This window comes from Ostrinia nubilalis, chromosome 27 (assembly GCF_963855985.1).
Source record: "Ostrinia nubilalis chromosome 27, ilOstNubi1.1, whole genome shotgun sequence".
Lineage (NCBI taxonomy): Eukaryota > Metazoa > Arthropoda > Insecta > Lepidoptera > Crambidae > Ostrinia > Ostrinia nubilalis.
The window spans coordinates 4,655,812-4,670,310 of record NC_087114.1 but is presented as its reverse complement, the minus strand read 5'-3'; the positions used below and the strand labels follow the sequence as shown (position 1 = coordinate 4,670,310).

Genomic DNA, 14,499 nt, shown 5'->3' with positions numbered 1-14,499 from the left:
TTGTCTATCTACAGTATTAAGGGTACTTTTCCTTCAGGTGGCATTACAAAATTCCAACCTGACATTTATGGTACTAATCACAAAATAATGTGACCTGTGAAAATAAGGCCTTCTGACCCTGGTCTCGCTATATTATGATAATGATGAAAGTAGTTACCTTTGCTCTGTGGTAACTGTTTGCATCGTCCAGTCGCGAGCAGAGTCGTTATTAGCAGCACACGCCACATATTTCAGTCTGAAACAAAAGAAGAACTAAGTTAGATTACTGGACAAGGTGGACAGATGACATAAAGGTAGCAGGAAGGCGCTGGATGCAGGCCGCTACCAATTGGTCGATCTGAAAATCATTGGGGGAGGCCTATGTTCAGCAGTGGACATCCTGTGGCTCAAATGATGAGATTACAAAATGATGTATTTTGGTCGCAATCTCAGATCATAGACAGGGACCTTCTATGATATGAGGTCGCAATAGACATTTGCATTTGTTGATTTCAAAAATAACTAAGATTAATAAAATATCATCATCATCATCATCATCATCATTTCAGCCAGTTCTCCACATCGCCCGGTTCGTAGCGGCCTGCATACGCATACGTAGCGGACGCATGTACCTAATACCACATACAAAAAAACACAATGTAGGTTTAGAAAAATCTAGGATCTATAAAATGACTACAAATTCTCATCTAACCTGTAAGAAAATATGTATCGAGTATTTGTAGAATGCAACTTTTTAGTTAATTTACTTGTCTTGTGTTTAATTACATATTTGTAACCTCTTTTTCACCTTAAATCTACTATTTGCAAACAAAACTAAACCTCCCAGCAAATAATAAAACAAGCTTGCTGTTCGAGTGTCGCTGGTCACTATAGTTGTATTATTAAGTATACTTATCGCTCGATCAGTGAAAGGCTGGACTACGCCCCGCGGGTAGGGTTGCCAAGTCCAAAAACACAAAAGCCGGACTCGGTGCTTAATTTGACCGGACATTTTGTCCTGAAGCCGGACATAACTTTTTTGATAAAGTCAAAGTCAACATTTCTTAATTTGTGTAGCCTATTTAAATTGTACTTACAAATCCTCAAATATTTTGCTCTGAAGGAGCCTCTACATGTCTCATAATCATTTTACCCTACTACCGCTTCGAGATCAACATTTGGCAAGTGCTGAAAAGAAGCACCGCAACAAACTCAGTCACTGTCTGTCATCAATATCTTAACAGGCTATGTCACTTGGGGGTGCAATAATAATTAGTATCATAGCTCGTGAGTGAATACTGAATGAATACAAATACAATGTTGATGTGAATACAACTATCATCTTCTAATTGGTAGTCCAACATCCTGATACGCGCATGTCTGCTTGATATTATTCTGTGGCTTGACTTTCGACTGGCGCGGCGGCCACATACAAAGCCTAACAAAAGCCGCACTAGCCGGACAAGAAAATATTTGGCCGGACATATCCGGCTAAAGCCGGACTCCTGGCAACCCTACCCACGGGTCTGCCAATGAATGCAGAAACTTTGTAATACCTTATAAGTATAATTTGGAACCATTAAAGCTCTGTAAATTGTGTGGGATGCAATAAAAGTTTATGGATTACCTTTTCACGGGGTTTCTAAGGTGCTACGTGACGGTATCATGATGTACAGACGATAGCACATCGAGTTTAACCTGGGGCACCTTATCCAGCTGTAATAGCTGCTATTTTCTATATAGCTGCAACTCTATAAGCTTAGACGCAGACAACCAACTTTTCGTTGGCCGTTGGTTGGGCTGTTAATCAGTATGGAGATGTATGAAAGTGCGCACATTACACCGATTTAGTATCGGCCGATTCTTCATACAAATCAGAATCGGGCCCAACTATCGGCCAACTAAAAGTCGGTGGTCTGTGCCTAGGCTAAATGGGGTAGTTTACTAGTCAACTGACATACTTTTTATGAGTTCTCAATACATAGACTTTGGGCACCATGGCAACATTATTACTTCGCGAACTAAACTATTTATTGATTTAAAGCAACGAAAAGCAAAATAGTCCGTTGAAAGCCAACTAGGTTTTCAGACAAGGCAGGTTTCAGGCATTTTAATTGACTTCAAGAACTTAACCTTAACTTCGAACTCCTCTTATGTTCTTCTGATTAATTTCGTTGCGGGTCCAATGACAGTTTAACTTTCCCCCGGGACAACTTGACCTTCACTGGTTGGGTTTGTATTGGCGGTCAAGCTGTAGATCCTGGCTACACAGGAGCGTTGTGAGCAGTTGCAGCGGTGTGAACGAGAGGTGGGAATAGTCCCGTTTTTCAAGAACTTAAGAGGTTCTCAATTCGACTGTCAATTGTCTTTTTTCGTTCGGTTAGGTTGAATAAATATATTGCGTATATTGTTGCAAGACTGCAAAGCATATAATTGCTCTTGTAAATAAGTTATTTCTCCAAATTAGTCACCTTCCTCCAATCCAGACCGTTTCCTAAGTGTCGAAATGTGTGCACAAGTGGTACTGAGTCTGACACGTCGGTGTTATGTCAACAGGCGACTGCGCAACTGTGATCGACGCTAGTGCGACCATGCTGGGTCGATTGAATGGGGAAACAATGTAGGTAAGTACTATTTGTTAGCCTTAACTATTATTAAACACATAAAAGGGATTAAATAAACCAAGTTTAGCCAGGAAGGAAAGGTTAATATTAAAAAGTTCGTATCATCAGTGCTTTTTCAAATATAACTCAAAGATTGACATCAAAGTCAAAGTTTATCTAGGATTTCTATTCTTTGAACATCTTCAGAAGAGACAGTGAAAAATACCTTGTGAATTGGTATTTGATTTGGTCAACGTCATTCATAATCCCATATTTCTTGTATGATTAAAATAAAAGTAGTAGGTATCTGGAAATTGTAGGGAAGAGGAAAGTTGATTAAGGTATATTTCGAATTAACTCCCATAATATTCTTCTGAATTTAATTCTTTGCGGGTTGCCAAGACAGTCAGCTATCCCTCGCGACTACTCAACCTTCACTGGTTGGGTTTCGTTGGGGCCAAACTTGGCAATATAGAAGTTGTAGTATTGGGAATGACGGGATTTCCCATTTCAGGGAATATGCTCGAAGCATCGGAATAAGAGTCACCCTACCATAAACAAAGCCATGAGAACGAAGAGAGTGGCCTAGAAGGCTGTTACACTATCTTATTCGGGTTAGGTATTGATTTTGAATAATTTGTGTCACAGCTGCATTTTTGGTTATTGTGTAAGATATTGCGTGAAATACCTACTTCTTTCATGTAAATGCTTTTTCTATAATTAGGTAATACTTTGTAATAATTGTCAGCTATCATCTGCTTTGCACTGTAGGGAAGACGATTAAAAGTGACTTCAAAAAAAGAGTTCTCAATTCGCTGATTGTTAGAGTCCTCATCGGCCAATATGGGACTATTCCCACCTCTCTTTCCCACCACTGCAACTTCTGTGTAGCCAGAATCTACAGCTTGACCGCCAATAAAAACCCAACCAGTGAAGTTCAAGTTTGTCCCGGGGGAGAGTTAAACTGTCATTGGACCTGCAACGAAATTAATCAGAAGAACATAGGAGCAGTTCGAAGTTCATCGGCCAATAGTGCACAGTAAAACTGTGTAAGCTTTTCTGATTTCTGTCCTATTTTTTGTGTGAATATTTTCTGTGTATGTAAATTGTTTGTTTACAAAATGTTGATAAATAAATCAATATTTATTTAACCATTTTAGTCTCACTTACCTAGTAGATAAGTAATACTACTCACGACTATTATCATCAAAAAGAATAATATTTTTTAAGTAATTGTGAAGAGAAAGTACTTAAAACACTTTCATTTTCAATACGTATCAAATTGTTTTTTAATATTCAAAATATCATTACCCAAACTATTTTCAGAGTGATAACGAGTTGAAAGTGGCTAAAAATACCTAATATTTATGAAAGTTTCTTTGTGTGTCTGTTCGTTGTATTTTCATTCCTAGACCACTGAATCAAGCAATTTATTGAGGCAGGTTCATATTTTTACCTTTTTGGTTGATTGTACAGTCAGCATCAATAGTTCGTGACACCCAAAGTGACCAAAAACATAACCTTATTTCAATTGTAACAGAGGCGTGTTGCGAACTTATTGGCTACTTAGGGTGTCACGAATTATTTGACGCTGACTGTTCTGTTAGAGAATATGACATCCCTACTCCTCCATTGGATCTCATAATAGGCGACTAAGGGACAAATATGCGAACATCAGGCCTCCCCATTTCCCCAACCCGTCTGGCCAGCGTGGGGAGTGTAGGCTAAATCCTCCATTTGCCTCTGGTAAATTCGAGGGTCGTCGTCCTGCAGTAGATACTAAAATGATCTCTATTCATCACCATCATCATCATTTCAGCCACAGGACCTCCACTGCTAAACATAGGCCTCTCCTAATATTTTCCACATCGCCCGGTTGGTAGCGACCTGCATCCAGCGCCTTCCTTCTTGGGGCAGCAAGTCACTGGAGTGGAGGCAACGTACCCGAAAACGTAACGTGTGACGGTGAACCAATGACCTCAATCTTCTATTTCCTCTACTAATTTAGAGGCCCTAGGATGCGCCCCAATTAACTTTTATTGAGGCATTTTATCGATAGTGCACGATAAGTTCATACATTTGTCGTGCCATAAAACATCGATAAGATTTTATCATGGAGAACATCCTAAATGGGCTTTTAAAATAGACTTTTTGGACTCTGAAATCTTCATAGTCGAAGCCACGGGTAAAAGCTAGTTTATGTAACATTCATTAGCACAAAGGAACGGGGAATACTCCGTTACGTTGAAAACGAAAGTGCTAATCATTTGGGAGTTATCCTCTGGGGTTACTGTATCATCGCATTGTTGAATAGTAATCTAATTCAATTATAACTGTGCTGTATAAATATGAATTTAATTTAGAATTTTGTGTTACAGACAACGGCTTCTACGTTCCATAATAATAGGTAGTTAGTACTCTGAATAAAGGAAATATTCAGAGTCCAAATATTATTCCTTTAAACTACTACTCTATCTACTTATTGTTTGCTTGAACTACTGGTCCAATTTAAGAAAATAATTTTGTGTTAGATAGCCCATTTATTGAGGTAAGCATCACCCTACCTACACTCTACAGCCAATAGGAGCGGAACAGTAAATCAAAATATTTTCACGCGTAGGCACAGCTATCAATAAAAATAAATATTATTATATTGATGAAATAATTCAGATTTGTATGACATCCGTGCAATTTCTATCAACTATTTCAAACTTCGCCTGTATTACTGTAGTAATTACAAGTTTCTATCACACAGATGTGATATCTATCTTATACGTCACGCACTGGATGCCGTCATTAGAGCATCCGTGATGTGTATCTTCACCGCAAGTTATAATATAAACTACCAACTATCTTGCACCAGTTCTCTAGAAAATAAAATTATTGTAACGTAACATCACGGAGTTTGAAGAAAAGGACACAATTGTGGATATTTTACATTAGGTAATAGACATGTTTTAACAATGTTCGGACGTTTTATATGAACACTAGCTTTCCGCCCGCGGCTTCGCCCGCCTGGAATTTTGTCTGTCACAGAAAAACTATACCGCGCGCGTCCCTGTTTCAAAAACCGGGATAAAAAAAACCATCCTATGTCTGTCCTGGCGCAGTCGGGTAAAAAGGGAATTCATACCTCAGAAGGTTTATCAAATACCATCAATATCATGTCTTAATTAGGTAGTCCGTCCATCAGGCAGGTGGTATTGCTTTCCGTGCAGGATGATGTAAAAATAACAAAAATAGATGTTAAACATGCATCCAGTACATATACCAAAGTTATTAATACTGTATGTGTTTAATTAAATACATAACACAACTCATAAATTTTAATGAGCGATCGTACTAGCTTAAAAATAGCGTATATAAATATTTTTTAGTGATCGGGTAATTGACTCAGAAAAATGAGATGCACGATCAATATTTATATTTTTTTAACATGAGCAATTGGTATACAAGCAAATAAACAATCTGTCTATACAGGATGATGTTATACAGTGTAAAACCTTCCTTGATAAATGGGCTATCCATATTCCTATTTCTAAGATAAGAATATATTTCTAAGACTAGCTTGCTAGCGTGGAATTTTGTCTGTCACAGAAAAACTTTATCGCGCGAGTCCTTGTTTCAAAAACCGGGATAAAAAATTATCCTATGTCCTTTCCCGGGACTCAAACTATGACCCTGCCAAATTTCATCAAAATCGGTTCAGTGGTTTAGGTGTGAAAGAGAGACAGACAGAGCTACTGTCGTATTTATAATATTAGTAAGAAGATTAGCGTTCAAGTAAACAAACTCTTCAGATTTATAATAAAAAAACTCATAAAAACTCATCAATCTCATTTATTTTTGCAAGTAGGCTTTTAAAAAGCACGTTTACACGTCCCATTATTAACCCTACCACTGCTTCAGGATAATAAATGGGCCAGTGCTGAGAAGAAACTTAGCTTGTCAGCCTCTTTTTCAAGGGTTTACAGTCTTTAAAATATACATAGTATAGTATATTTATAGGTCAGGTTATAATAGTATACAGGCAATATTAGTATAACTAGTATAGGTCAGGTTTTCCCAACCTAACTCGTCTGGCCAGCGTGAGGATTGAAACAAAAGACTGAAAATTAGCTCTATGACGGACGTTGCATATAATACAGCCTAGAGCCTAGCCTATGTTTTGTTCTAGAATAAGGTCTCAGTGAATGGAATGGTCCATTGGGTAACGCTCGCTTTCTCTGTAGTATTAGGTGACCTTTTTGCATTGCTTTGTCTACTCTACATTTATTAAAGTGTTTGCTCTGTATTCAAGCCCTTTAATTTTGTTGTAAAGCTCACGAGCGAACATAATTAAGTAACTATTTTCTATTCCTTTCTGTCGGAATTACGATACAAATATGTAGGAAACTGGCGAGTGGCGATTACGAGCTGGAAGACGTAGTGTGGGCCCCCCACTAGGTGAACCGACGATTTAGAGGGGCCTGGATGCGGGCGGCGTAGGACCGGTCTTTGTGGAAATCCTTGGGGCTTCTTGTCCAGCAGTGGACGTCATTCGGCTGAAACGAACGAACGATACAAAATAAAAACAATTTTGCCCAAGATTGTCCACTGGTTGACCTATCCCATGAGGTCAAGTATCTTCGCGACATCGCTTTAATTCATAAATGTTACATTAAATCATTACACCCACATCACAACCATATAAGCGTTTAACCGACTGCGCTAAAAGAAAGTGTGTCAATGAGTTGCACCCATCGGGTTATGCAATGAAGGATAACAACAAGATATTGGTTAAGATGGATTGTTTTTTCAGTGTGGCAACTTTAATTAAGACTTTATGGCACATGAAAGAAGGTGCATAATGTTAAAATGGCACCCCAGTCAGATTTTAGGTTAAACGGAAATGACAGTAGGCGACTGTGTCAAAAAAAATGTATGTAGTCTTTACTTCTATGGAGTAACGAACGCCTGGAACTTAATCTTTAAAAACTTTGTTAAATTTAATCTCAATTTACCCCTGGAACCCCTTTTCAGTCTTTGAAGGAAAACTCACTTTAAAGTTAATGGGAGTTGCAGGTCAAGAGGTGAGCTAATTTAGATAAGCTTAGTTCGCAATAGCTGACGCAGATTTCCATAGTTGTGTGCAAACTATACTTGACAAACACTATGAAGAGTATACATCTATATTTAGTTGACATTATGCGAGCTACGCCGAAAGCCACGATGACCCAAACTTCATGATGCACCAACGTTAATGCCCATATTGGAAGCATGCGCTGAAAATCTTTCAGCTTTTATAAAATAACTAGCGGCCGCCCGCGACTTTGCGCGCGTGGATCTCGTTTTACCCCCTTAGGGGTGGAGTTTCGTAACATCCTTTCTTAGCGGATGCCTACGTCATAACATCTACCTGCATGCCAAATTTTAGCCCGATCTGTCCAGTGGTTTGGGCTGTGCGTTGATAGATCACTATGTCAGTCAGTCAGTCACCTTTGAGTTATGTATATTTAGACGTAGGTCTGGCGTTCACTAGCTCTTGTCCATAAGCTTTTGGTCAGCAGCCCGCGTAAATTGTGGTTTAAGAATCGCATTGAAGTTAAAAGACAAACAGTTGACAATCGAATTCTACACTCGCAATGGCATTTGGCTAAAGGTAGCCTTTCGAACTAAGCGTCACAGACGCAGCGTCTTTAGCTTTGGTCTTGTGCCACCAACGCCGCGTCACTGACTCGCTTCGAAAGCCTACCTAAAGGTAGGCTTTCGAAGCGAGTCTTAAAAGACCAAAGCTAAAGACGCTGCGTCTGTGACGCTTAGTTCGAAAGGCTACCTTAAGGCTGTCATTTTGTTGAATGCGTATCGAATTTCCTGAATAAAATCACTAACGTATCATTCAAGACTATTGACATTAAACTTGGCAGTGAAACTACTAATCAAAGACAAAACTACAGACTGTAAGTTGCAAATTGACCCCTATCACAACTGATTAAGATTGAATAGCTTGATGTGCTCGTGCCAGTGATTATGAGGGCCACACCAGCAATCTTGGAGTCATGCTCGACGGAGCGAACGCTTTCCGTGTCTTCGTACTTCGGTGCAGGTTCATACGGTTTTTGTAACGTTTTTTGTGGCAAAAAGCTAGTTAAGACGCTGTTTTTGGGTAATTAACGAGTGGATATGATGTGAGACTAGGTTTAGCTGAATGTCGGCTTTTTTATATCGTTAAATATATTCTCAGTACACTAGATTGCAGATTGATATACGGTCAGGGCGCATCAGACAGGTCATAGTGACATGAAAATATAATGTGTTACATTTTTTTTATTTGTCTTTAAAAAAAAACATACAGTCTTCTTGATACAACAAGTGAGTTACACATTGGTCTTTAAAGTTTCTGAAGCTAGGTTTTACAGTCAATGTTGATAAAGAGACTAATAATAATACGAGTATACCTAAGATGTCACAGTGCTTAGCATGAAAAAAATAAAACAAAATGTCGTCCGTACTCCGTACGTCTTGTAAAACGCTTTGGCATCCTCTTTACACATTCTGAAAAAATATAATTATTGCAAGTGTTATACAGCGTGGAATTTTGTAATGCCACCTGAGGGGAAAGTACTCAATACTGTAGATAGAGAATTTTACTCAAAGAAAACATTCCTTAATTTTTGAAAAGAAAGAGAACTGCATTCAAAGATATACGCCAACCACCAACTCAGGCGACCATCAAAACGAGTTCAGGAGTCTTGCCTCCATACCCATCACAGCTGCTGGCAATAACGTAAGAAGATTAAAATCGGCCAAGCGCGTGTTGAACTCACGCATTGAGGATTCCGCATCCTCATTCATCATCAGGTCATTTACGCTATTCACAAACGATACTTGCTTAAGTGAAGCAGCAAATCGAACGCACAGCTTTGAATAGAGCTCTGTGATTGGTTTGTGTCACCCTGTGCGTCCACGCGCACTGTGAGACCTCCTAGTAATGTTTAGAATACGGGCGTTAGTTTCCACTGCAGGAGCACGACCTTTCATAATTTACTAAAGGCAAATGGATTTTTCCTACACTCCTCGCAGAGATTTTTGTAAGGGGTCGATTCGGGGTCGAAGTTGTCTTTTATTGGGTTGATAAGATTAAAACTAAAAACAGTGTTTGTTTATGTATAAGTAGGTATAGGTATTCCATAGTAGACAGAAACGTCTGAATCCACCCATTACGAATGATTCCTTGGGCCATTCACGAATTTTGAACTTCTTGTTCTTCTGATTTCGTTGCGGGTCCAATGACAGTTTCAAGCTGTAGATCCTGGCTACACAGGAGTTGCAGCGGTGGGAACGAGAGGTCGGAATAGTCTTTTGGGACATTCGCATCACTCCAAGTAAGGCCTGGTTTCCACCAATGCGGAGCGGAAAAGTGCGGAGCGGAGACGAGAATGGAAATATTAAAATCTGATTGGTTATTCAACTTCTCTGCTCCGGTCGGCTTTAGTGGGAACCGGACCTAGGTCCTTTATACAACAGTTTTTGGACGACTCGCACCGCGGTCCGTATCACGTGGTGACAAAACTAAAGACCCAAAACGGAACTCTAAAAAGTACGTGTTGCTCATGCACTTGACCGGTTTCTGAGAACGTAGCGTGTTCGCTTGCACAAGGTGAGGTTACGTCATCATTCGGTCGCTTTAGCGCCGCCTTTCGATATGTATTTGGACGGAGTGGACCAATTCCGAATGGACTCAATGCCAGAGAAATATGTTTTTTTTCTCCTTTTGCACTGGTTTTTCTAGTGTCTAAACATAATAACCTCTAGCAACATAATAACTAGCTATCTAAAGAGTTCAGTTTCGAGGTGGGTCAAAAATTTGAATTGAAACCAGTTAGACAATCAGACATTGCAAAATCAACAATATGTTTCTGAGACAACTGAATATTCGAAGAGTTGGTCTGATTGAGTCATGTCATGGCTAAAGTAGGTATGGCATTTGTACCATTGTTACCTCAGTTATTGAAGCCCGTATCACAAACATTACTATGAGGTCTCACAGTGCGCGTGGACGCACAGGGTTACACACGAACCAATCACAGAGTAGAATACGGGCGTAAAGTTCGAATCAGAGATTTTTTCTTTCTATCCTAATAGCATGGACGACGAGTTTGTTTCATAGTCAACTTGAAAAGTTGCTACAAGTTTTCGTGTTGGACGTGGCTTTATTTCAGGCCTATAACCAAACATATTGACCTCTTTTAATGTCTATTACTATAAATAATATTGCACAATACTCAACAGAACACAATAATAATGTTCCAATTTAAATTCGGTCAACTATTGCCAGCGCTCGCGCGTTGAACTCTTTCGATAAGGATCTCGCGTTAAGCAATTTGGTACCGATTTAAATGTAGTTCCGTAGTATGTAGTCCGTAGCTACGGATTTTGATCTAGATTTGAATCATTATTAATTGGATTTCTTAAGGCAACAATAGTATAAAATACTAGCTTTTGCCCGCGGCTTCACCCGCGTGAAATTTAGTTTCTCACAGATCGTCATAAATTAGCCTATGATGTTATTCTGGGTTATAAACAATAATACTGTAAAGTTTCATCAAAATCCGTTCAGTAGTTTTTGCGTAAAAAAGTAACATACATCCAGACATCCATACAAACTTTCGCGTTTATAATACTAGCTTTCCGCCCGCAGCTTCGCCCGCGTGGAATTTTGTCTGTCACAGAAAAACTTTATCACGCGCCTCCTTGTTTCAAAAACCGGGATAAAAACTATCCTATGTTCTTTCCCAGGACTCAAACTAAATCGGTTCAGTGGTTTAGGCGTGAAAGCAAGACAGACAGACAGACAGACAGACGGACAGACAGAGTTACTATTTATAATATTAAGTATAGAAGTATAGATTAGTAGGATTTGTACTTTGTACAATAGATTGCCTCAGCCGATAATATAAAAACAAAAACAAATAAATGCTGGTCTCTTAAGTAAGTTTTTTGGTAACCAATATCTAGACAGTTCTCTGGGCTAACCACGCTGTGTGTTCCATTTGCTGCTTCACTTGCAAGCTCGGAACGGCGCAGTACCAGTACTTGGTTCCGCGACTTATTAACGAACTACCCGCTACTTTAAAAGATAATTTAAATTAAAATAACATTAAGTCCAAGCTAAGGTCGTTTTTTCTGGAATGTATTTCATAGCGGAAATGCATTTGCCTAGTATGGGTACGACTTATACATTATTAGTAACCTCTTGGTAAATCGGCTCGACAGGGATGCCTATCTATGAAAATTGTAACTTTTATTATGTTTTTTTTTTTGTAGAACGCAACTGTTTGATTACCTACTAATTTAATAGACTGACCGCATCTAGCATTGCAAACAAACCTCAGTGGTTTATGCCAATGCATTTAATTGAAATAATGTTAAGAACTACCTTTGTAAAATGACAATAAATGAAAAAAAAAAAACTTAAGCAAGCATCGTTTGTGAATACGGGCGTGAGTGCTTAACTAGACCAATAATGAAACTATTTTATTAATAAAACAGCACTAGTCTTTATACTGTGATAATTTGATGAATTTAACTCGTTATTGACTCTCCCATTGTCTCTCACACACAGCATAACCTCACATAACTATAGCAAACAGTACAGTGTTGTCACGTGTTTTGTTTCGTAAGACCCGCCGAACCCGACTGGACGTCTCTAACGGCGCTTCAAGGCAACGCCCGATGCCGGACATAGCGCAGCGAGAACAGCCTCTTGACATATTGGATTATTCCACTTTGTTCACCTAGATCACCAGACCTGGGCAGTAATGGTTCCGAGGTAAAATGAGGACATTAAAATTCCACTTTCTTTACCCAGGTGATATCACTCAGGATAAAAAGGTGGAATATACCGACATTTTCATTTGTTTAGGGTCCCCACAGATTATAGATTTTTCAACGGTAGGTAGTTTGGTCAACTTCTAATTTGTATCGACTGATATCAGATTGGTGTAATGAGCGCATTTTCACACTTATTAATTTAACAGTGCAACTTTAGTCATGATGTAGTCATAAAAAAAAAGAAATGGAAATAGTAGAAGAACAAGTGACCAGACCAATATTTGCAGCATTGCCAAACCAAGCCGATGGCCGATGGCCCTTAACAGTTCTCAAGTGGCGACTACGAACTTGAAGACGTAGTTTAGGCCTCTCACTGGAAGGACCTGGATGCAGGCAGCTCAAGACAGGCAGGAGAGGAAGAAAAACTCAAGTAGATACGTTACAATCTACTTTTCTATACGTACAACTCATTTTTTTCTTGTCACATTGGCTTTGTGACGTGGCGTCCAAGATGTAAGACTATATACTGGCTGTTTTCTCTGCTCTACGATGAAGACCACCATGTTTTTATAGCCAAGTCCAGCAGACTTAAGCGTTTGATTTGTTTTTCACCTTTTTAGGCATGCAGTGCGGGTTCGGTGCTCATTTTAGCCATTTTTGGAGAGAGATTAGTCAGCATCAGTGTTGATTTATAGGGTGTGAGACTCGTGAGATCGTCTACAATTTATGGGTAGGTAGGTTATCGTGGTTTTAAATATATTATATTCAAGATATATTTGTCTTGTAATAGCTTGACGGTCAATACACCCGGAGCTATTCTAGTGGCTATAAACAGTGAATGATGGACTGTGATTTCCCAGTGAACTGATTGTTGAAGATTTTTGCCCGATGGACATATGACCCAGTCCCTGTAATGTCTATAAACTTGACCATCCATGTTTCTACATAAACAAATATTGCGTATTTGTATATGTAGCAAAAGGCACGTAAAGTAGGCTACTGCAGTTTCAGCTACCCATTTCCATGTTTTCTCTCGCTCTCATCGAATGGTGATCCACTGCTGGACAAAGGCCTACCCCAAGGATAACCACAAAGACGGGTCCTGCGCCGCACGCATCCAGGCACCTCCCGCGACCTTCACCAGATCGTCGGTCCACTTAGTGGGAGGCCTGCCCACACTACGTCTTCCGGCTCGTGGTCGCCACTCGAGAACTTTTCTGCCCCGCTCCCACTGCCACTTGATTTCCACTAATATTCGTAATATACTCATTTGGAAGTGCAAAATGAATAGTTTCAGAGTTCGTGGAGCATTTTTTACACCCATGTTACTCATCAATTAAACTCAGTTTTATCCTCATTTAGATACGTACGTGTTTTTCTAGGTAATTATGTTAATATTCGGGCTTGTTTGTCTGACTTAACATTGATTCGGCCTTTGAGTCTGAAGGTGTGGCTTAAGGTATTATCCACATCAATTAAGTAAGCGTGCAAGTTTTTTAGGGTCTGTACCTAGGAGGTGCCAACAGGGCCCACTATCAGCTATGAATATGCCCCTACCGTTTGGCATGTATTTTATGAAACACAATGTAGACATTTAAAAGTAGATAGTCGATCTGCTAGTTTTTACTATTATTATTGCCATCATCTCGTCATCATCATCTATTCAGCCATGTTACTGCCCCAATGAAAATAACAATCATCATCATCATCATTTCAGCCATAGGACGTCCACTGCTGAACATAGGCCTTCCCCAATTAATACTATGATGACCGGATGGCAGCGGCCTGCAACTAGCTCCTTCTTGCTACCTTTATGAGGTCGTCGGTCTGAATATTGCATGAAACCCTTTCTTTCCGATTCTCATAAGCATGACCGATTTTTTAATATTTCTTTGAGAAGTGTCCAGTGTCCTACAGATCTTGCGAGGCCACACCACTACACAGAGATAAGAATATACCTTTAAGAAGCACTTTAGTAAAACAATGAAGTGTGTAACTTTAGAGTCCCATGAATTATAAATAATAATGTACTAGACGACGTAATAATTATTTGTTACGTTCTTGAAGTGTATAATTAAAGTATAGTCTACTAACATACACTTAA

At 39.3% G+C, this 14,499-nt stretch overlaps 1 protein-coding gene across 1 annotated transcript in view; it reads right to left on the bottom strand.

Annotated features, from left to right (window-relative positions):
- The window catches only part of LOC135085006 (cuticlin-3), a 56,090-nt gene that overhangs the window by 20,749 nt on the left and 20,842 nt on the right, over window positions 1-14,499 (bottom strand). Inside the window, exon 2 of the mRNA XM_063979781.1 lies at window positions 158-235. Within this exon, the coding sequence (XP_063835851.1) occupies window positions 158-227 (70 nt within the window). The 5' untranslated portion in view covers window positions 228-235. The remainder of the gene's footprint in view (window positions 1-157; window positions 236-14,499) is intronic.